Source organism: Lepisosteus oculatus, chromosome 5 (genome assembly GCF_040954835.1).
Source record: "Lepisosteus oculatus isolate fLepOcu1 chromosome 5, fLepOcu1.hap2, whole genome shotgun sequence".
Classification (NCBI taxonomy): Eukaryota; Metazoa; Chordata; class Actinopteri; order Semionotiformes; family Lepisosteidae; genus Lepisosteus; species Lepisosteus oculatus.
The window spans coordinates 35,609,191-35,634,491 of record NC_090700.1 but is presented as its reverse complement, the minus strand read 5'-3'; the positions used below and the strand labels follow the sequence as shown (position 1 = coordinate 35,634,491).

The window sequence follows — 25,301 nt, the reverse complement described above, 5'->3', positions numbered from 1 at the left end:
CATTGTACAATGTATTTTGTTGCAACCATTTTTAATAGCACAAGTAAATACAGTATATACACCTGCCCCCTTGCTAACTTTACTATATATAGTTTTTTAGTGATCAAGGATGAAAGGCCTTAGATTACATTTCTGAATGCAGAGTATTACCACCTAGTGTTTACAGATTAGTGACTGGTGATTAATCACTTAGTGATTTAGTGATTTATGAATCTATGTTTGTCCTCTGTTGCTCATAGTCTCAGGCTGGTGCTACCACATTCACCTTTTAGTGTGTCAAAACATACCGTTGGTCTATGACATCAATACAAGTGATGGTTTATTGTGACCCAGGAGACTGCACTATACTGATGTGCACTGCAGTTTGGTATACAGTAGTTTGCATTTTAGTTTAGTTTTGGACCAGATTTCCACTTTAACATTACAGTTAAAGTTACAGCACTTACAGTGCCTCTGCACAGTGAGTTGCAGACCTGTGTAAACAGCACAATGCTATTTAAAAAACCCGTCTGTCATCTTAAGCACTTTCAGTGTGTTTGAGTGTTCACAATGCTGTCTTCCTGAAATTCTCTTGGATTCTATTCCTCTTCTGAGGATAACGGCGTCTACCTGCCAAGCTATTCCTGTCTTCCATCCAAAGACACCTGCTGTCAAAAGACTCCACATCACTTTGGGGCTATCTGGCTTCTGTTGTGCTGACGTTGGAGCCTGAGACTGTTTGAAGACTCATGATTTTTTTTCTTTTTTTAAAAAATGCAATTGCCAAACATTTAACTTACACCTTTCCAGTACTGTATAGAAGACCCTCATAATGTGTAACTGAGAAGAATGTGGAGGCAGATTCCTGGAATCCACCCACCCTGAATTAGATAAAACAGTTAGAAAATAGAATAATAATAATTATTATTATTATAATTACTATTATTATTAACATTTTAATGTTTCATTAAAATGGGAAAAATGAAAAACAAACAATGGCCACAATCTGAAAATGGATCCCTTTGTTTAATTATGGTCTCTAACACATCTTTTAAACACAGTGAAAAACGTAATCATTATTTTGGTTTTGTATGCCTGTCTGTTGTCTGCTTCTATGAAAGCCATATTACACATAGTATCCTGCTCAGAAAACTCACCTTAGCAAAGTTTATCTCTTTTTCAAATGTAAATTTCACAGAAAGCCCTCACAGGTGCTTTGGGGCTCAGTACCATCCTGCTTCTTCGCAGGGAGATGCAGTTGAATAGCTAAAACACCAAGATTGTCTTCAAAGTCAAGGGCTTGGTCCAGCTTACCAAGTCTCCTTGCACTGGGTGAACAGGATTTTCTGCTGACACATTGTTATTTGCTAGCTTGATTAATAACACATTCGAGGATTCATACTGATATTTTTAATTGAAGATAATTACTTCAATGAGCCTCTCTTTTTCTAATGTATTAAACAATTTCCATTCTTGGAATTCCAGTGAGTCAAAGCTGAAGATGTGGGTCTTTTTTAAGGTTGCTTACTGGTTTTAGATTAACTGATGAGCACAAATGTTTGTCTTTAGAGATGTATGAAACCTTTAAAGAAGAAAATAATGAAAACAAGATCGTTCATGTGCCATATTTATGCTGCCATGCCACCATGTCTCTTTCACACAAATGTGTCTGTAAGGATCAAGAATCCCTTGGGCATCTGGTTATTGCCACGGCAACAGAAACCAAGGAAATAAATAAGATGGCACCCATTGTTTACTGAGGAGGAAGGTGTGGTAGCATTTTTAACATTTGTTTTATTTTTAGTTCTGTTAATTGCACAGTGTAACCCCTGAGTAGGCAGGAGATTGCAGGAGTTCCTAGTGGAATGTAAATCTCACATATTATTGAGGCAATGCATACTGTAGTCTTTAGAAGAAAGAGTATGCCGGGATGAAAGAGTATGCAGTTCAAGTCCCAGCAGGGAACACAAATATATGAAGTAACTATGTGACTTAAGTGCTGTGCCCATCTGAGTTTTCAATTTCTTTAATTTTCTGAAAGGAAATGGATGTTGAATGTTCTGAACCAAATAAAATACAGTGTGATGCTTCAGAGTTGGCACTGTGCTGTCATAATTTGGTTGAGTGAAAATGGCTTTTGAGACATTAACTTTTTTTTCCACTAGCATAAAATATGAAATCAATTAATGCTTAAAATGGAATGTGATTAAATAATTTGCTCTATTAGCTTTCAGCCAAGGAAGGTTTCCACTGATAAGATTGTATGAACAGCTGATCCTTCAGGGAACTAATCTATGCAAATGATGGTGATATTTTAATTTGCTAAAGGTGACAGCAAATTACAAATAGGCAACCGTTAAAGAAATGTTTAAATACAAAACATGCAAGATCATTTTAACTATATATACCGTCATATTGGATTATTCTGAGACCATTTAATTGCAATTACACAACAATTTAAAGATTAAATATACATGTTGCATAGTAATTTATTTTAGTTCCAAAACTCAACTTCAAATAGTTTTCCTTTCTCACATTAAGAGCCAGCTGTTTACACCCAACCTTGGGCGATCATACAGTGTTTGTGTTTGAATAGAAGCTGAATAGTTTTACTCCTCTCCAGTGTGAAAATAACCTTAGAGAAGCAAACTGTACTCCCATTGTACAGGTATTTAATCTTTTGTAGGTTTTACATCAGCCAATCCGAGTTGCTGGATATATGGGGCATAAACGTATTTAAAGTAAATAATCCATAGTTCAACGTGGAGCCTTCAATATCATTAAATACAAACATATGCTTCATTGTTACTGTTTACAAAAGAGTCTGCAAGCTCATGAATAAGGTGGTCCTCGATAGGAACTTAAGTTGGATTCCTACAGCACTCTGAGTTGTTCATCTTCTCTGTCGTGCAAAAATGCAAATGCCTGGTGCTGACAAGTCTGTCAGATGGGTTTGTGAAAAGATCACGCCCAGAATTGCGTTTCTATTGGAGAAATAGTGACTTGTAAGAGATCCAGATCTGAGCAGGAAAGCAAGAGATGAAAGGATAATCTTTGTGGTCTTTTTTTTTACTCCCTAAAAGAGGCGATTTAATTTCATCCCATCCTGCCTGTAATTACGAGCAATACAGGTTCCTACAAGAGCGCACTCTGTAATGAAAATTGCACTACAATCCATTTTAATACACTTACAATAGTTTCTTTGATGGTTTATTTTTATTATTTGTCCCTTTCTTAATTTACATATTTCCATGTATTTAGTATATATGTTTCTAAAAAATGCATTTTGAAACCCATCACATTTTAAACTCTTCGAAATGAATCTGAAATGTACAGGTGGTCTTTGGCTGATGTTACTGCTGCAGACAGGTGACTGCAGCGATTTCCACCTCTGGAAGCAGTAATCCAGGAAGAACACAGTTCATTAGAGATAATGACATCCCACACACTGAACACCAGGGAGCTGTGCAATAATTTGGGCACTGATCCATGCATGTTTGCATTAAAACAAAGGCCCTCATGAGTCAGAGTGCTTATGCGTTCAGCCAGAGAATGACACATAGAGTACAACCTGCTCTGTTCAAATTTGGGGAATTTGCACTCTCAATCATAAGGGTTTAGACTCCGTGTCAGCTTCTCGTTTTGAGTTATGTTGATACTTCTGTGGAAACAAAAAAAAACAACCAAAGCTTTTATATAATAAGCAACTTTTAACCATTGCTTGAACTGCTACAGCACTTTGGTTGAAAACTGAACATACTACAGTATATGAGGGCTTTAATATTGGTAATAAAGTTTACCAATTGCCTTTCTCGTTTGTATAAGCCTTTCTTGAGTTTTTATTCATAGTGGAAGCAGTTCCAGTGGCAGCTTTAAGAGCATTTTGTTTTTTATTAAACCTCATTGGGCTTAAGCCTCTGGCACAAATGGTTATTCTATTATTATAGCGGTGCCTGTGTAGTCACATGCCTTTCGAAAAAGAAAGAAGTTAAAGTCGTCGCCCTTTTTTCAGAGACAATAGAAAAACGCATCTTGTAATTCTGCTCACACGGTGCTGAAGTGTTCAAAGAATATTGCATCTCAAAAATCAAATCAGATGCCAGTGCCTGTTAAGACTTTTATTGTTTGTTAATGTGGTTTTTAATACATTATACAACATGTGGCCTTTTTTTCCATTTTAACAATGCAGTGCAAGTTCTTAGCATTTAGATGACACACAAAAGAGCAAATGGAGAGCTGATCAGCATATTGTGAGTGTTTTGTAAAACATTATCTCAGATAGGTTCAGTGTGGGATCAGAATGTGAATATTCTCTCCTCTATGGAGCTTAGGTACAGCATTTGTGGATTGAAATGTCACAGTCCCATTGGCTTCTTCACTCAAACATCGGAGTTATTTATTTTCCAAGTTGTTTTTTTAATGCTGCCCCACTCCCCTCCAACAAAAACGATTTATCCAAGGGTTTCCTGAATATTCCCTAAACCGAGTTTAAAAAAAAATCCCTCTCTGTCTGTCCTCACGGCGGGCAGAGTCTGTGCGAGGCTGTACGCTAATGGATCCCGCTCCCTCTGCGGAGTACATGCAGACGCAATATGCCTTTGTTGTGACCTGGCACAGAAGCCGCATCCCATTTATCAGCTGATGTCATCCGGGCCAAAACAGTTTCTTAGCTAATGGAGTATGAAGCCCTCCCTTGAAAAGAGTTTATCAGGCGCAGACAGGCGACAGGTCGTTCAAAAAGGGATAGCCTGGAAATCTAGCTGTGAGTCCAAAGCTGTTTTATACAAAGAAAGACCAGAGAGGGGCGTTGTTACTGATGCTACACTGAGACCACGGGTACTGCAGTGGTCTTGTTGAACTGAGGATAGCTATAGTCAAGGTAGAGGTGTTGAAATTACTAGAGAACTATGGTAGCATCGGGTCTCTGATCCATCTGTCTTCTTAGATCGTTAATTGTACAATTGTTCAGTTGCTTGGACACATTTAAAATCTCTCTGGGCCTCTGAATGTTTTCTGTTAACTTGAATCAGGCATATGTTTTCTTTAATTGTATCATTCATATTTCTGCCCTGTGACGGACTGGTGTCTCATCAAGGGTGTATTCTGATAATCATTGTACTTCTGATTTGGAGGAGGAGCTCAGCATTTGCCCTGCAGAAAAGCCACAGACTTTAATTTTGTGGTCTCTTAATAAGATATAGCTCTCCTCATTTTAACTTGAGCATGGGAGCACATCAAGGCGTGATAAAAAGCCATTTTATGATCAGAACTGCAGTGCAATATAACAGCTTTAATGGTTTCATTTTTTAATATCAGGTGCACTGAGATATTATTAAACAGATATGATATCAGTAAATTAATTTTGCTGATTAACATTTGTCATCAATAGGGAGTGTACAGTGAATGTCCCAGGCTAGTCGTGTGTGTGGGCACAGTTATAAAAAGGGCAAGCTGTACTTGTATATCACATGCGTTGCACCAGATTGCAGATGCAGTTTTGTGGGATTCTATGCTATTCCTCTCCCATAGCCTGGACAAGTATGTGTCTGCTCACTGGTCTGTGAGCTCTGGACCCCATGTTAACCCAACTCATCTCACAGACATTCATTGTGGCTATGGTCTTGGAAGTTGGACATCCATAGCATAATTGTGATATCCTCATCTGTCAAGAAAGCTGTTGTTATGTGAGCAGCAGGAGGGCATGTGTTGTTCTGGTGGAATGTAGTCATGCCAGGCCATTTCACAGGAAGGGAAGTGAGGTAAACGACTTGGATCAGTTTAGCACCGTGCAGCCAGGTTGCCATCAATCACTAAGTGAATTTGTCTAGTGACTAAATACTCTTGCATAGATCATCACACTTGGACCTCCCCATCAATCGTGGCCAGGCGACTAGTGGCCTTCCAGATTGTGAATTGTCATTAATAAGCTGTGTCTGTAACGTCTTGCCAGTTGTGGCTGTGAACATCTCAGGTGATTTGTGACAGTTCTCCGACTTAGTCCAGCCTCCAACATACAGATAACAGAGTCATTGTTCTCTTGATAAAGGGGGCATATTAATTATTCTTAATTAATAAATTATTATTCAGTTAATTTATTATTATTCAATTAATCAAAACAAGGCAAAACACATCTAATAAATATTCAACATATCTATACTTTATAAAAACATTTATAGTTAAACGTTTACATTTGTATCTGTATATAAACGGTTATATTATGCAATCACTTCATGCATACAGTTTAGAAAAGGTGTAAGCAGTACATATCTATATGTATACATAAAATTATAGATATGTGAACAAATATGTCTGTGGAAAATCCTCAGGAAGGCCTTCATTTCACTTTAAATGCAGCACTTTGTGTTTGTTTCCATTTGTGTTTAGAAGACAATTACATCTCTTACCTGTGTTAGTAGTTTTTAGTTTGTACATCTTATGTATCTAGTAAGCCAACGTGGCCAGCTTTGCTCTCATCAAATCTATCAAATCATAATTAATTGAAGTTGTTGCACATTGAAAATGGGCATTGAAATGTGTTTAGGGAAACAGAGTGAGCTCTGAGACCATAGTGTACTATGTGTACTTTGATAGTTACTGTATGTAACTGCCCTGGCACCAAGTCTTCTTTTTTGTGCTATTACTGAAATATTTTAAAAAATGTGTTAAAATAAATACATTTTAAGTAATGTTGAGTACTGATACTAAAATGTCAGCTACCTGGCCACATTTTAGATTCTATTTCAATTCCTTAATCAGAAGTTTAGATGTGAATAAACATACAGTACAGACAGAACAGGTATCGGCGCAAACAAAATTAACTACTGGCCCTGATCTGAAGTCCCCTGACATGTGATCACTTTGCCTTGTGGTTTTGGTCCTTGTTTTCTCCAAGCCGTGAGCAGTTCCAATTGCAGTTGGGTAGTTCATTTCACCACTGTGGGCAAAGGCACGAGAATGAACAGGCCTGGAGGTGTGGGAAAGGAGAGGAGGGACAGACACTCTGGTTATAGCAGTGTTGAGGGGCTGTAGGTGGACAGAGTGGTCAAGACAGCGGTAGGCCAGAATACAGTAGGTGTATTGAAAGAGATGTGTGCAGCTATAGGGAGCAAGGACTGGCACCAGAGCATCATATGAGAGCAAAAAGGTGGAGAGACAGCCAGGAGAGAGACAGAGTTGTAAATGATTAGCAGTATACTAGTATAGCACTTCTAACATTACAGTTTAACCCAATTACTGACAGCACTGGGTTAGTCTGGCATAAGAGGACTGTTAATGGTAATTGTTTCCAGCAGGTTTTTCTTTTTTAATTCATTTCCAATACACACAACAATAAAACCTTGTTGAATAAGCAGAAAGCTTATTAACTGAGAGCGCAGGGCTTCCCCAGTGTGCTGTTAAACATTTATAAGTCCTTCTGCAGAGGTGCTAAATCTCAGGCAGGAGGGAGTGAGCAGCAGTGAGCTCTCCTGCTCGTGCAGTGGGGTGCCCCAGGTGATGCGGTAATCCCAGGATGCCCACCCCCACCCCCTCCTCAAGCCTCACACGGTGCACCAGCACTCTGGGGGAAAAAAGCGGCAGTGTTTCTGAGCGCAAAAACGAAAATATTTCCATCTTCGACGAAGGGCGTCATGAAACTTAATCAGCCCTGACAAGATTTATGTGGGCTGTTGGGCCAGATATAATTACGCTGCTTTTGATGGTATTGCTTTAAATGAACTCAACAATGATTTCACAATCTCTTTACTATTTCTTGTATATCTATCTTATTTTGTGGGAAAAAAATACGAAGGACAGACACAAAAAGGCACCTCATGGATTGGTGAGCTATAATGTAATTAAGGTACATATTTCTTCAGCCACATCCACTGCCAGTCAGTGGGGAGAAAAAGACATTTCGATATCTTTTTTAGATAACCAGTGTTAACTTTGATTTGATAAATTAATTGTATGCCAAGTTCACCCAATATCTTCTCTATTAACTGTATTAAATTGTTCCAGGTTTATATGCTTTTTTATCAGAAATGTAATTATTAATTTGTTCAGCTAACCTCATAATTCAAGACTATTAGCATTCAGTAAACCGTACGATAACACTGGGACGTATGTCTAATGTTTTCTGTTTTGCCCTTAGCCTTTACCCAAGGAACCATCTTAAAGTGTTCACATATGCCAAGAGGAGGTGAGCCTTTTTCTGCTTTTCTACCTTCATGTCCTGGTTTGTTTCTGCTGTTCCAGTGTTTATTGACAGACCTCCGAGTTCTGTTGCACATCATTCCGCTAGATTGAATGACAGATTAAATGAAAATCATAGCCACATAACAAACAAAGACAGTGAAATGATATATATGCAATAATGTGTATTTATAGATGTACACTACCAGACTGTGCAAAAGCCTTAGACATACTGTATTAGGAGTTAGAACAGATGCGTGCAGTGAGCATCAGCAATTTACTCAAACACTCCACTAGTGTTTTCTACTTTTAGAACAACTTTTGTTACCTATACAACTTAGAGTGAGTAAGAGGAAACAAAGTTTGTCAAATAGATATCTTTAATTCAAAGAGATCAGTATGTTCATAACCACGATCACAGCAACAGAAGGTGATCTATACTGTGCATGAGCAGCCAATATGAGGTGTTGTAATAGCTGACCCATCACATTAACCAATCAGGCCTATTTCAGTCAGTCTCAGTAGTTCCTTCTCATTAACCTAATTGGCTGTGCACTGAAGAATACAGATCTAATAAGATTTCCATATAATTGTGTAAGGAAGAAGGGCACGTGTATGGAGTGAAAAGAGTTGGAGCAGAAGTTTTTTTAGCTGCATTTCTGAGCCTCTCTGGGAGAAGCAGCAGGCTACAGTATTATTTTAAGATGCCATAGTAACTGATTTAAAACATTTCAGTTTTCAAATTGCATCCAAAGCAGACCTGCATTAATATCAATAATAATGAATTTATTCTAATTCACAGGGCTGTGTATGGGCATTAAAGTGGCCAATAAATTTGATGAAGCATGAGAACTGAACAGTTCCACTCTGTGGGGTTGTGGATGCTTGTGCTGCCCAAAAGCTGTAGACCTGAGTGCTGTTAAGTGCCCTTTTATGAAATTCAGAAATGTGCATGATTAATGTAGAAGAACAATAGCTAGGAAATTATTAGTATGTATATCAGCCAGTGTTGACATGTTATCATTTCTAAAATATAGGTGTTTGTCTTTTTTATAGCAGTTTTAAAGTAGGGTATGTTATTAGCAGAAGCACTGTAAAAAGGAACATATTTGCCATGTTGCTGGGAAGGAGTAAGGGCACTGTGGAGTTTGGAGTTAGCAGTTCACCCCCAGGTAAATGATGGACTGAATGATGGGGGCTGTGTCAGAAATACCCGATTATTTTGGAAAAGTCAGAATCTGGAGTTCCACTGGAAACCTGAACCTGAGTGTGCATCATTTCCTGTGCATGGAAATGTTCAGGTTAACATGTATTAAGCAATCCGGAATGCCACATGCTGAGTTTCTTATTTTTTTGCTCTGCAGTGCAGCAGAAGTGTCTCTTGCAGATGGGCACTGTAATAGCAGCTAACACTGCAGCTTAGACTTCTTGAGATTGGTTGATGGTGAAGAAGAGGACAGGGTGGGAAGTAATAAGATAAATGCGCATTTTGCGGTCATTTGTCACTGCCACTTAAACAGCCCCCCGTTACGGCAGAGAGTGAGCTTCTCTCTTGTGTTTGTGTGCGTGAGAGGAGACAGATATATAAAGAGAGAGAGGAGATCTCTTTTGCTGTTCTCAATCAGAGAGTGCCTCCCATCTTTCCTGCTGGCTACAATGTGTCATTTTAATGTCTTTGCTGTGCCCGATTGCTGAGCTCTTGCAGTTGGAAAGGCTACTGAATTACTAATGATTGTGTAATTGTATTTTTATGATATATATCTGGAACAGTGAGGTCCTGCCGCCATAGAGCCTGTCATGACCAGGCCATCTGTCAGCTCTAGGTCTTTAAGCAGTCGTTAGCCAGCCGGAGTATATGAAGCAGGGGCAGGGCCAGACTAGAAAGAAGCCTTTAAACATCGAAGATTAAATTATTCAAGACAGACCCAAATACATGCTGCCATGCATACACAACATGAGTAATGTACATGTACAATATACAGCCATGCATGCACATACAAAGTAATACAGACCATAAGCATGAGTTTTAACTAGTATCTTTCCCTGCAGTTGTGGTCTTAAGTCTGAGGGGAGATACCACATCCTTATCGCACACTCTTGCTGTTATGAAATAGAAACAAGAAATAAAAAATAATGGTACCACTTATAATGCAAGGAGCATCCAAAATGTGCAGATAGTGAATATTAAATTATTATTCACAGGGCAAGCTGGGGTTAGGAGTGATTTATTAAGACCTACTAGGGCTGATGGATCCTTGGTTTTCAGGGCAAAAGTGTACAAGTTTTACATGGCTGAAGAAAAGGGCTTTCTTTTCCAATCTGGACCAGGACTATGCGTATTCACAGGGAAAATCCTAAGATTGATTTCTCCCGTATACAAAGCGAAACCAAATAAATCACCGGCAATTACTGGGAACAGGGAAAGCTGGGGAAAAAAAGGCTCATAAATATTTATTTGCAGAGCTTCAAATTTATGAAATTCTGTTCTGATTTGGAAAATCATATTTAAGTCTATTAAAGATTCATACAAGCAGTTTAGAATGTCAAATTTACAAATCTCTAGTATGAATCATTTATGTAAAAATTGGAGAAGATACATATTTCTGCCAAACTTATAAATTTTAAACATAAATATTCCTTAGTTTTATCATGAAACCCACAGATACTTCTTCATTTTGTGAACCCCAAACTAATCTTCACTGTATGAGTGAGCCTGACAATGCTGTCTGTATCTTTATTCCTGTCCAAGAGCACTCACATGTGTAAAAAAGCAATAATATATTGTAAGGGAACTATATTTCTTCTCTGGGCTCTTTAATAGTTCTTCATTTTATTAAATATACATTTCTGGCCAAATGCACGATTCATTTTTTCTTCTTTCTGGAACGATATCAATGCTCAGCAATCAAACATCTGCTAAACCTGTACAATTGCTCTGTTCATTTTTAATACAGTCATTTTCTTTGCCATGTTCAGCAGACAGCAAAAGAATTTGCAATAAAATCCCACAATACTGCTTTCCCTCCCATGTTCTGGCCTGCAGTATTTATAATGGTATAACCATACAGTAAGGCTAGTAAAAAATCTGTCACTGAAATGACCGCATATCTTTTGAAATGGTGGTCAGCCATGAGCTGTGAGGGCTGGTGGCTCTGCAGATTTTTATTGGTCTCCATAACAATAATTAGTCATTTAGCAGATGCTTTAGCATGAAATTACAGAGATTATCGGGTGAGCTATAGATCAACAACTGCTGCCACAGAGTTACTGTACAATAGAAATTTTGCTCTGCATCTCATTCAGAATAAGACGTTGTACTGAATTTCTCAGGGTGACACACTGCGACTCAGAGGCACACCCATGTGCACCTGGGACTTCCTATTAATTAATATATTTTAGCTTTTATATCATCAGTTGCTATGCAAAGTTTGATTTAAAGGAACAAGTGAAGGTTAATTCCATGCTGAAAAGAGAAGAAAAGAAACACAGCTTTTCTGCTGTGGAGCCGTCTACGGGTGTCAAGACTGTACGTCATTCAAGTAGGTACAGCAGCTGTGTGAAACGTTTGATTTAGTCAGCTTTTGCAAGAAATTTAGTTGCGTTAAATAACTGAGGAACTCAGGTACAATCCCAGATGTATGGCCCTGATCCTGTGTGATGCACAGTAGCAACCCTCACTCCTTGATCTATGTGGGATATGTGTTGCCCAAAGCAAACAGCATGAGCACTCCACTGGCAGTGATGTCGTGTTCTACTTTGTTTTCTGGTGATGTTACGGAATACCTGTGACACCACTCTTTTCAGCATTGAGCAGTAGCAGATTGGCTCCATCACTGCTGGAAATCCTGAGATCTGAGTGGTCCATGGAGCTTATGCTGGTAGCACACCTGTGAGAATTTCTGAGGCTGCTCTAAAGAAAGCAATGAAATGTCATGAAATTCTTTAAGTTTGTAATGATGGATTCTAAAAATAATCTTTTGTTTCTAGAATCCCCATTTGTTTCTAGAATCCCCTGGCAGTGTGGCACTGTTGGTAACATGATTGACTGAGCTGAACCTCCTATCTAAGTAAGATGCACAACATCTTCTAAACCCATGTTGTAGACAAAGAAGTTTTTTCATGAGCATTTGGGCAGTGGAAATGCAGTATGATAAAGAAAGAACTGAAAATAATCACGTCTTCCTTTCACAACAGAGATTTGGTGGGTGGAATGGTAGTTTAGGGCACTGATTCACCAGGATCTTTTAAAACAGACCTTGATGTGGTCCTTGAGATAAGCTGCCAAGGGCTAAAAAGTGAAATATGTGCCAAGTGCCTTCGTTTTGTTTTCTCACATGTACAAATGAGTAGGAAAAAAAACCACATTGAAAACACATGCCAAATCACTGAAATAAAAAAGAGGTGTGGTAGGGTATTGTAAACGCTCAGGAATCCCACTCAATGACTTCTGAGCTGTGGCCATGCACTGCAAGCTGTAAAATTACTTTTCTAATCTACCATGCTGAAACAGCCTGAGGGCAAAGCCTTAACGCTTTCGAGTGATGCTTCGTGCATAATTCTGTCTGACATCCTGTCTGTCTCTTAAACAGAGTTTCAAAACAGTAATAATTTCACAGCAGACCGTTAGGCACACATGGGCTAAATGAGCTGTGACGCTCTCACATTGTACAGCGATTAGACAGGCGGCATAACAGACAGGCGCCATGGGCATCTGTTCATGGGACAACCCACTAAAGATGCAGTGTTGGGCATCGCACAAGGAGGAAATGATTCATGCCTCTGAAGATCGCGAAAATCAATCATTTGCACTAGACCTGCTGTGCAAATGGGCTTTTTCAATTTTTCATCTTTGACTTTTTCCTGTTTGATCTAAAAAATATTCTTGGATCCCTGCTGCTTCTGCGCCTTCATGTCTACCATTGTGCCAAGTCATATGTACCCTTGCGCATTTAAAATATTGATCTTGTTTGCAGATCAGATGCTCTTCTAATCTATGTACCCAATGAGGCTTACACGGTGCCATCCGATTGGTTAGGAATATAGGAGAAAATGGACAGAGCAAGGTCGATTTTTTTTTTCAAGGTGTAAGAACAGAGACACAAGGACAGTTACAAATGAGAAGAGGTTATTTGGCCCTTTTTGAGCGTTTAAGTGTTAGTAGCTTATCGATCTAAGAATCACATTCAATCATTTCTTGAAGGATCCAACTGAGTCACGTGCAACAGTGGTGCTGCATGCTTTGTTCCAGACACCCATTGACACAACAAGAGTGTTGCCTGTTTTCAATGCTACTGTAAGTGCTTTGCTTGAACAAGTCAAGTTATGCCCCAAAAGTGACTAGGTTAGTGGTTAATTCTCAAGATCCTGTTTTTGATATTGGAAACTTGGTTTTGGTAAATATCCTGTCTTCTTTTGTATTATTATCAAAAAACAAAAATAATGGTTCTGAATACAATTAAGCATGTCATATAACTGCACTGAAAACTAATCTCAAACAGCTCAGCTCTGGGAGAGCAGTTTACTCCAGTGATAGTGAAGCATCCATTCTCTCTTTTTGTTCACTATTTATACATATAGTATAAATAAAAGTATCTTATGTTTGTATGTCTGCTTGTACTTATGCATATTCCAAATAATTCCAAATGTATTAATATCCCTGATGAAACAAGAACAAAGAATTATTTACAGAAAAAAATGTTTGTAATGTAATGTTAATGTTATTGTATGAATGTTGTAGCATGAATAAAGTGCAATAGTGAAAAAGCAAAGTCATATTTTTCATAAGTAATTTCTAGTAAATGTAATTAACCTCATAGCACAATACAGTGTAATCCCTGCCAGAGGAGAATTTATATAATGTTAACTACAGGGTTGTGAATAAATATGACCCTGAAATTTGTTTAAATGTGTTAAATTGTTTTGCATAAAGGTTATGTAGAATGCTATCATGATTACAGTAAAAAAATCCTGTATCAATGGGGGTATGATTAAAGAGAAGACACTTACTGTATGTACAAGTACCTTAAATTTTTTGGTTACAGTCACTCAGGTGTTTACTGTGTGTGAACGTCTTTTCTCTGTGACAGTCTTGGAAAAAATACGCAGTAGGTGTGTCTTTAGAATAGAGGAGCTGAAATCCCTCTCTGTGGCTGTCATTTAGCTGTTGAAATTACAAAGTTGTTTCAGAACCACTCTTTCATCAACTGTCAGTTGAACGGGCATCTTCTAAAGGTGCAAAAGGTGTTATAAACAAAGCCAGATTGGATTAGGTGCTTAGCTACAGCATGAAATTGATGGTTTAACCACTGGTCAAGAAAGAAAAACACAGTATTGTGTGCATAGTGTTACAGATTACTATATAACTTTACAGTGTAATTATCCTTCATGAGCACAGTGATGAGTATCATGGCAACTTACCTTATTTTTCAGACAAATCGTATAGAAGACAATTTAGATGGCAGAATCCATCCCAATATAACCTTACCAAGTATGGCAAACCACAGAGGACACACAGAACATAAAGAACAGGACTCACAGGGGCTCATCTGATTAAGGTCTCTCTTTGGAGCACAGAATAGCTGCTAACTGAAGGTTTTCCACTGATCTCTAGGAATAGTATTTTTCAAACTCAAGAGCACAGGTAATGTCCAGGGTGAATGTGCTTATTATAAAACAGATGTTATTGGTTTGGCACTGGAGTATCCAACTGGCCTGTTGGAGCATAGTCCAGAGACTGCTGGTTCAAATCGGTCGAAATTGTTAGCCAACTGTGCCATTCAAGGGCAGGCACACAATAAACTGGGACCTGTGAGCTCCCAGAGGCAAAAGAAGGTGACCTTCTTTGCAGTCTTCATCAGTTCTGTGCCACTTCAAGGGCTGATTAAGCCTTACAGATTACAAGTAGGAAATGAAAAAAAATCTTGATTATAATTCTTTCACATCCTAAAGACAAAAAAAAAACTCAGAAACACATTTTATATATAAACCACTGTCCTTCTGTAGAGCGTTTTCTAAATCTCAGTGACATTATCTCTTACAGCTTGCAAAAGAGATAGATGGCAGATTGTGTGACAATAGCGTCTGTGAGTGCAGCATTCGGAAAGTACAGCAAATAGCTGTGTCTGCCATTTTAGTCACTAATTCTGCTTGTGTTAGAACAACATACTGTAGGTGTGGAAGAGTCTGCTTTCTGAAATCTAGAGCAAGATGGGATGAAAAGTGAAAAGTACTTTGCATGTAAAGAGCTGCACACAGACAACGTGTGATGAGGCCTAGGATGTCTTGCACAACAGTCATGCAGATCCATCACAGCCTGTGAGCATGAAGATTTGATCTCCTACCTGTCAGAATGAAGTCGGGTCCTCTGATGTTCCCTGTCCTTATTGTTGTTTCTCATTTTTCCTCTCGTTTGGCTGCACCTGTGATCTCATAACCATAATGCCTTCTGATCTGTGCTCATAAATGTTTACGGGTGCTGCCGAGTGGAGCATGTATTCCAGTAACTACTTGTATCTCTTTAAGAAGCCTGCAGCTGTATGAGGATTTACTTAAAGGACTAGAGAGGAGAGATTTGTTTGTATGCATGTTTTTTTATGATCTTGTTACAGCTGTTCCCAGTATTACATCTTCCAAAAGCAAATACAAGCTTGTGAGAATTTAGAAGCAAGAAAGAGAAGCAAAAAGCTTATGTCTACAAGTGGTATTCTAGTTGCATTCAGAATACCATGTGTTCTTAAAAGGCATCCAAGCCAAGTAAAAGGAAATTCTGTATACCTCTGGCTATAGTCTGAATAGCTGTATCCTGAATAAGTGCTGTCAAATTTGACCCATGAATTTGATTTCCTCCTAGAATACCGAATCCTGTAGACTTTCTTCTTGTACTTCTGTGCATGCTGAACTCCTACTAATAACATTAAGATACAGTATTATACAAATGGCACTGCATAATACAGTGAAGTACTGTATTTCTAATTATAACTGCAAAAACACATTATAAAATAAATTATATTCAGAATTCAGAAAAAATATGAATCTACCTGGAATAGCTGTTTATAAAAAATGTACTTAGAACACTGCAAGTGAAAATAGTGACTGAGAAGAAAGAGATTCATTAATATTTGTGCCTATTTGATTTGTTTTTGGAGAGACATCATTTTCCTTTTAAGCAGGAAGAATGTGAAAACTAACTGTGCGTTAAAGCCAACAACATGTAGCAAATTTCTAGGGCCATATCTAGAGCACTCAGAGAGACGACTATGATTTGGGATGTTACTGGGAGTAAAGAGCTCTTGCAATTGCTTGTGTCCTATTAATTCAGAAACTAATATTTAACAGGCTTCTTCCAGCGTTTGTAATAGTCCTGGGTTGGAAATAAGAGACTAATTCCATTGCAGTTAGAGACTTTTCACATTTCATGAATCGTACATTATCCTGCATGGTTTGCCAGAGGTTCCCATACACAAAATTTGAAGAGGCCTGGCCTAGTTGTGGAGTGGGAGGTTTATGTCTATTCCTGCTGTGAGTTATCAGCATGCATCTCACACTGTCACTTGTCATTCTTAGGTACCTGTAAGTTTGTTGGCTGTGCAGTTGCAGTGTGCTAGCTGCTTATATGTTAGCACATCACTGTAAATAAAAGTGGCTTTAACTGCTGAGAAGTATGGTTGAAAATTCACTCTTGATTTGTAGAATTTATTGTCTGGGACACAGATTTCAACAGAAACTCTCAAGGAGATGCGATTTTACAGTAGGACTCGCTTAGGTTTGTTCTTTCCTACAGAGATAAGACTCCAGGAGGGTGTCTGATACACACAGGAATGGTGGTCTGCTTCTGGGAAAGCCTGCAAGAATCATTTCACGGTCTTACAATACTGCTGCTGATACATTTACTGTACGTCTACCAGCAATGATACCAATACCAAAGACAAACGCAATTACTATTACATAACGAGCTCAGTTATTAGAACTGAAGTGTCCACTATTTATATATGAGAACAATCTGATTTTTGTGAATGATCATGCAAGAAACCATCAATAAGGGCCAAGTTATCAAGAACTGTTCATGTTCTTTTAATCTATTACACATTATGAAGAATTTCTAAATGGAATTTGTAGCACATAAAGTGAAGTGTTATTGACTGTATACTGTACTTTTCAGTGTACCAGTGCAAGCTTGACAAAGAGATTGATACCAACAGATCAGGCAAAATAAAAGTCCCAGAAACTGGTATATAAAAAACAGCTTTATTAACAATCTCAAAATATATGAAGACCCACGTTGAAGTGAATGTGTTACAGCACATGTAATTGAGCTCCCTTCTTCAAAGAGGTCTAACCAGTGACTTAGCACAGTGCATTGTCTGTATTGATGGCATCGCAGTCTGACAGCAGTGGTTAGTCACACCAGTACACCCTCTGTGAAGTGGAAAGCAAACTAAAGGACAAGGCGACTTTGGGACATGATTTGCTTAATAACCTGTCATGAGTCGTCTTCGAGATTTCTTGATATTGGATGATCCTTGAAAGAAATGAGCATTTTATGTTTTTTGTATCGGGGTTCAAAGATTTTTTTTTAAAGAAAAAATAGGATCTATAATTGCTGTTGATTTTAGCAGTGGAGTTAATTTGTTCCAATATTAGATCTCAAACCTCATTTAAACACATGTTTGTAAGAATAAAAACATTGCAAGAGGCACCCCTTGGATCACTCAATTTCATGTGTGTCTTGATTGATGAGCACTGTCAAGAGACAGCCCTTGGCAGAAGTTTGTTGCTATTAGTGACTGTGAGACACTTAATATCTGAGCCATCAAATCCAGCACCCTGGCAATCTTTCAGACACCCAATGTACCTTACCAGTCTCCAAGGCTGTAAGCGTCTTTCTCTACCTCACACAGAGACAGTGATGCTGCAGGAAGCCAGTTTCTCTGGCTGTGCACCATCGAGAGTAGCAAAATCATTTACAGCTCACACCCTGCCCTGCTGTTTTATGCATTCCTCCATGGTTGTCTGCATTGCAATGTGAAGACTGCACCAAGTCAAGTTCCTGATTTTTTTCAGGCACTCTGGCCATTCCTTTCAACACTTTGTTATGGTTGTCTTGCCTAAATTCCTTGTCACGATTATAGTCCCCCCTCCTTAAGGGTGCTCCAGCCCTTTCACTTAAGACTTTATTCTGCGCACCTGATTCCTATTCCCAGCCCACCTTAAAAGCCAGGAGCTGACGCTCATCCGGGCTCTGCATCTGATTTCCGTATCGTGCGAATCCGGGACTTGGAAGCGCCTGGTCCCATTAAGGTTTTAATCTCTGTCCCCGTTCCCGTTCCCTGTCTGCCGGTTCCGACCCGGCCTCTGGTTTAAATTCCGTGTTTTGATGGATCTCCTGGTTTTGGACTTACCCATTTGTTTGGATACTCTCTAAGGATTGTTCGCCTCGGCCACACCTCCCCCGTGCACCAGCGCACCTTGGTCACGCCCCCCTGTCTTCAGCCCCGTATTCCTGCATGACGTTTCTCCAGTGTTTCCCCACTTCTTCGGATTGTGTCGTCCGCATAGGGTCCGGAAAGAACTGTTTGTTACATTCCTAGAATTCATTTTTTCTGGAGGTACTTGTGCAATTACTGTACAAACATTTCTAGCTTCTGTTCCACTCTGGTCTTAGCTAAATGACTTACTGTATACATCCTCTGTGCAGGACACAACTAAAGTACTTTTCAGTATAGTAAGGTTATACACATTTAATAAAAATCTGAAAATTATGAACTTTTCCCACAATGTCAGAAGGCAGATTGAAGCCAAGGCACTCAAAGCTCACAATCCATCAGAAATGAATACAAATTCCTGTTTAATTATGATGGCAAAATATCAGCACTACAGGATATTTCTAACAGTTACTGGGAAAAAGGAAGTACAGTATATTGTAATACTCATTTTGTTTGTGGTATTCTGTGACTGGCTGTTTATGGCATAATTAATACATTGTTGATACACATAATAATAATAATAATAATAATTATTATTATTATTATTATTACTTACACTTATATAGCTTTTCTGGACACTTTAATGGGGACTCTACTCCACCACCACCACTAATGTGCAGCATCCACCTGGATGATGCGACGGCAGCCATAGTGCGCCAGAACGCTCACCACACACCAGCTATCAGTGGGGAGGAGAGCAGAGTAATGTAGCCAATTCATAGAGGAGGATTATTAGGAGTCCATGATTGGTAAGGGCCAATGGGGAAATTTGGCCAGGACGCCAGGGTTACACCCCTACTCTTTTCGAGAAACGCCCTGGGATTTTTAATGACCACAGAGAGTCAGGACCTCGGTTTTACGTCTTATCCGAAGGACGGCGCCTGTTTACAGTATAGTGTCCCCGTCACTATACTGGGGCATTAGGACCCACATGGACCGCAGGGTGAGCGCCCCCTGCTGTCACCCTGCTGCCCCCTGCTTTAGTGATAAACATAGTTAATCACTAAACCTGACTCCTTGAAAGGAATTAGGTATAAGTATGTGGCTTTTCCACAGCGTCTTGAAGTTATGATGCAGTGCAATCAAAGCCAATTCTTCTACTTTAAAGTCCACATTTTTGCCATCTTACCCTCCCCCAGCTTATTTAAACTACTACCATTCTGACTGTTTAGTGAAGCGCTCTGTGATGCTGGGTCTTTGTTGTCTTGCTTGTTTTTATATCCATTATCTCCAGCTCTCACTGATAGCATCAGTATTATCGGATAACAGCCATGGTGACATTTAGTCTTTTACAGGAATCGTTTTCAAATCTAACTGGCTGAACGCAAATTTGAAATTGGCAATTTTGCCAATCCCACGATTATACAAATTCTTAAACACATGCATTGCAAATTTTAGAAGTACAACTTATTCATAGCCTGCCATTGCTTTCTGGTATTAAAGCAGTGGTGGGCAACCTCAATCCTGAATGCCTGCAGTTATGTACAGTAGGGTTTGTAAGACTCTCCAGGTGTCCACCTGCTTCAAATCCAGAAAAAAATTGATTTGATTGTGTTTCTTCGACAGCTCAGGTGGAACTCGAACCAGTAGACCGAGCAGGCCTCAAGGGCCAGAGCTGTATAAACACAGCCGAGACCCACCTCCCCCTGCCTCTGCTAGCAGTGGTGTGTCCTCTGGGCTGTGCAGTGAGCAAAGGAGAGATGGTGGTGGCAGTAGTGGGCTACACCTGTTTATTGAAAGCAGCTCAGTGAGAAGGGTTGGAACGGCCGGTCCGCATGCTCTGCTTCGCATTCATGCATCATCCCGGAGACAGTTTCCCATAAAGGGTTGGGGGGAGGGGGCACTGATCTTTCCCTGCCAGCTAGGATGAAGCAATGCAAACATAACTAGTTCTCCTGTCCCGACTTGTACACCTGATTGCCCTTAACACTCCAGGCTTCACAACAAGTGGTAGGTCTAAGTGCAGTAATTAAATTCGGATTCAGTCAACTACAACAGGCAAACAACATTCCACCCAAAACTCTCCAAAACATGTGGCCAAAACTCTCCCATGACCACACCAAAAGGAGAGTCCGCACAAACCAGTTGGGAATCACTGGCAAATGGAAACACAGGGGGGTCCTCAGATTTTCTTGCTTGACCGCAAAAAAAAAATCTTAGGCTGCATCTACCCTGGACCATATATTCTAAATGGGATGCAAGCACATAATTTACTGTGGCATAAAGAGATTTCTTTATCATATGCAATGTAAATAAGGTCTTACTTTAAATCGAGCTACATGCAGAATAAAACTATACTCTGTCTTAATATGTTACTTTGCTCTAATTGTGTTGGAGTATCAAGCAAGATTTGGAAATACTAGCAGAGGAGTGCCTAGTTGTTTTTCCTAAATGCACAATGAATTCACCAAGTTACTCTTGAATAAAGATGAGAAATGCATTAATAATAATAATAATGATAATAATAATTGCTTACACTTATATAGCGCTCTTCTGGACACTCCACTCAAAGTGCTTTACAGGTAATGGGGACTCCCCTCCACCACCACCAATGTGCAACATCCACCTGGAAATTATACTAGTTTATGTTACTAATCATACTAGTTCCAACTAGATAATTGGAAGTGACACTCCATTATTGTGGATTCCATGTCTGACTTAGCTTACAACTACCAGCTCACCTTAAAAATCTATACGTGCAAAACACAAAATGGCAAATGTGGAGACACAACCTTTCATGGCCTTAGTGCAGAACATCTGGAGAAAAAATCTACAAGTATTGGAGATTGTTGTGGTCAGAGCTGGCAGTGCCAGTGGTTCATCTGATAAGTATTCAAGACTCTAAACAAAGATAAAGAATGAAAACTCTTCCTGACTATGCTTTGCAGTTTTCTGCACTGGCTTAATTGTGCTGGCTCTTGCACTGCTTAAAGCTGTAGTCAGTGCAATCTTTTCGCTACCTTAGTACATCTCTGGGTGATTCTTACTTCACACTTTGAAAAACATGACAAAATCCTGACTGGAGAGAAGTCTGCCTCTCCATGGCCCGAAAGAGCAGATGTGAGTCAGACTTTGCAATGTGGCTGCAAAGCTGTTTAGGATTCTTCTGAATGAAATAGCTGACAATATTGGAAACCCTTTAAAGAAGCTTAAGGTCAGACATGCTGGTAAAGCACTGCTATGGCCAAAATGGAAACTGCAGTTCTGAATACAGATGCTGAGAGTTAATTCTACTAGTAAATCTCTTCTAGCAAATACAGAGTGATTTGTGCTTCCTTCTCATTCTGTATGGCTCAATAGTGACCTGATTGAACAAGTCAGAATAACTTTGAAACTTTGCAAAGCAAGATGAAGACATTAACAGGTACAAAACACTATAAAACAGTCCAGGAAAACTGGAAGAGAATTTTTGGGAATCACTATGTCCTAATGTTCAAGAGCACCTTTTAATTTTGAAGCCCATAATACCATTTCCAAGCCAGAGTCTTGATGTGCAATTGTAGAAATATAATCAAACCTAGTAAGAACTAGCCAAGAAATTACTATGCCTAACTACTTAATTTAATGGATATCCTTGAAGTACTGTGGAAAATCTTAAATATCGCCCACAGGACTTGGAAAAGAGGTTTCCTGGTTTCCATTTCTTTCAGTTTACCATACTGTTGCCGAGTCATTGAGATATCATCTGGTGCAATCCCAGATCTGTAGGCACTTCAGAGGGTTAGGAAAGATTTCCAGATATGCACATGTGATTGCTCCTGGACAGAAGAGATGTTTTCCCTTTTTTTCTTGTGTGTCAAGAAACACCTATGAGTTGCAAGAAAGTGCAAGAAAAACAGAACTGCATCATTACTCTTTTGAGGACATTATTAAGGAGAACATCTATTTTAATTCCAATACAAGACAATCTACTAGTGATTTTTAATCTATTACATTTTTGTAAAAACTAATTTTCTGACTAGTTAGAAAAATAGCTAATGCAAAAATTGTTTGACTATTCCTGATTATTTTGCTATTTCCTAGAGATATTATTTCCAGGTATGTGATCCTCTTGTTTAGTTGTTACTATTGTTTCAAGTACATAATAAGAGATAGAAGGGAGACATATTGGTTTATAATTACTTGGTTCAGTTTTCTCAACCTTTTTATGGCAGGGCTACTATGTTAGCAATTCCCCAGTCCCTGAATGACTGTTGGAAGAGTTGTATCAATGGCTTCTAAGTAACGTCTCTCATTTCCATCAGTGCGATTGGTACTGTACAATACCATCAGACCCTGTTATTTTATTTAGCTTGACTGCTTTCTAGTACCTCTAACACTTCCCCATTTCTTCAACAATGCTCTGTATTTCTTGCATGATTGTGTATATGTGCAAGTATTCACATCTAACCTATGTATTATAGAAGTGTGGGCAGCTTTTTAATAACATAAATATAGGGGCCCTTTTGTGTAGGATCCCATTACCCAATGAGGCCTTGACTTGGCTCTTCTAGGAAGCTCATAGCACATGCTGTCAGATCTTGTACTTTGGGACCTGGGCACTGTTTCATGCATCCCTTCCCAGATCATGTTAGAACACAGACACTGCAGTTATACTGGAGTGGAGAGAATTAATCGATGAATTAAATAAATAACAAGGCATGCAAGCTAACTGATGGTGAAGTAATGACTTTATAGCCAGGATTAATTCAATGTGATTATAGACGTTTCATGTTAGCTGAAAGTGCAATATGGTTGTTAGTGAAAAAAGACACTTGTGAAAAAAACATTGAATGAAGTAGGTAGAACTGATGTGAAAATAAAATATCAGTTTGCATGACACATAGAAATAAAGCAGTGCTGCGCCTGTGAATGAGACACTGGTATGTCTGGGGACTTTATAAGAAATATCTACTCTTTTGTGCGGTGTGTCCCTATAGACTAAGATCAATTTGGATTTTTCCATGGCTCCATGTAAATGTGACATGGACTGTCATTCATTGGCAGTAGGAACAATCCCGAGATATAAATGCTTCTTCTCTAGGAGGCAGGGGATGTCTTCCCCAGTTGTTGGCTGTCAAGACTTTAACTGTCTACAAGTATGTTTGCAGGCCCAGACACTCCTGCTGAGTACAGCTGCATGCCTCTCTCTCCTCCACCCTAGCATTGCCATTAAAAAAGAACACTCACTGCCTTTCTTCCTTCCTACTCTTACAGTGCTGTATTATAATGAGCAGCCTTGTCACAGAGGTAATGTGCATCTAGCTCTACAAAACCACTCTCTTCAAAGCCAATTCCAAAGCTTGTATTCCAAATGTCTTGACTTTATTATACTGTGTCTAAAAGACAATTGAAGGAAAAAACATGGGCTCCGGTCTCCTTTAACTTCTCTTTCGGAACTTGCCAGAAAGTTAAAAAGAAAGGAAACATCTAAATTCAGAACTGACCTTGAAGAACCCAGTTGTGTCAAAGAATGGGCTGTATACAACTTTGTTTCTGAAAACCTGACTTTGTCGGTTGTGCAGGGCCTGATGTAGACACACATGCACATAAACCAACACTTGTCTACCAAATGAGTAGAAATTGTCGTGGGAGAAATAAACAGGATTTGTCGCAGGGCTCCTTTTGTGCCATGGTAGGGCTATGAGATGCAGTTCTTCAGCTGAGTATTTTTGTCCATGTTCCCCCAACAGAAAAGACTTTACCAGCTGCACACCGTTATCACAGGACTGTTCTTGCACCTGTAAAAGCCAGGTGCCACCTACCAGTACAACTAAAGTCCATTTTATGTAATTAATCTAAATGAGCACACCTGCATCCAAGCGTAACTGTTCCAGCTCAGGCCTGAAGCTACTGTGGTTTTGGAGGTTTTGTCATCTCAGGTGTCAATTCTAACTGTTAAAAACATGGTCCATATTTTACATTACAGCAATAAGTGTAAGCAATTCATGTACTGTAGTTAACCAGACAAATATTTCTGTCATAGAGGAATGGTTAACCTGCTGCTGGATACTACATATTGCATAAAGGTTAAGATAGCAGCTGTCCCGTAGCGTAGGCAAAAAAGTTATTGTATTTCTATAGATGGTGATGTGGCCAAATTTCAACGTTTAAAGATTTCTCTTAAGACCAGATGCAGATCTGAAGTTTGCATTCAAATATAAAATACAACAATATGACTATGTTAATTAATTTTTTATTCCTCTGTGATGTCCTTTAATGAGTCTATAAGCTCTGTAATTTATATTGTTTTTCCAGGGAAACTGCTAAGGGGTTTTAAATATTCTTGTGTTCATTGTATAGATCTAAAAATATATACTACAGTAATGCCAAAAGGTAGAATAGCTAAAGGCAAAATTTACATCATAGTGTGAATTAACAGCATTTTTAAAGTATTAAACATATGCCTAAAGTGTGCACATGGTTTAGTTTTTCTGTGTTCAGTGATCCGGGATGTAAATAAGAATGCTGTTCACGATTAACAGATGAATCAGAGTTCAAGTGAAGACACAGAACAAACAAAAACAGAATCTAGGAAGTATTAAGTATAAAATGCAACAGAATGAGTTGATTAAAGTGTTGTCCTTTAAGTTTCATTTCAGACATATTGTTCCATTTCTTTCAATAATTCAACTTATTTTGTGTTGATTTTTCACATAGTTTCTTACAAAAATGAAGCAATGTTGTATT

The 25,301-nt window shown here is 38.9% G+C and overlaps 1 protein-coding gene across 3 annotated transcripts in view; it reads left to right on the top strand.

The window, feature by feature from the left end:
- The window catches only part of tafa5l (TAFA chemokine like family member 5, like), an 82,870-nt gene that overhangs the window by 53,767 nt on the left and 3,802 nt on the right, over window positions 1-25,301 (top strand). For 2 of the 3 annotated variants that reach the window (XM_015342847.2, XM_015342846.2), the window contains one exon: window positions 8,111-8,158. The exons of the other annotated variant lie outside the window; for it this stretch is intronic. In XM_015342847.2, the coding sequence (XP_015198333.1) occupies window positions 8,111-8,134 (24 nt within the window). In that variant the 3' untranslated portion in view covers window positions 8,135-8,158. The remainder of the gene's footprint in view (window positions 1-8,110; window positions 8,159-25,301) is intronic. 3 annotated transcript variants of the gene reach the window in all.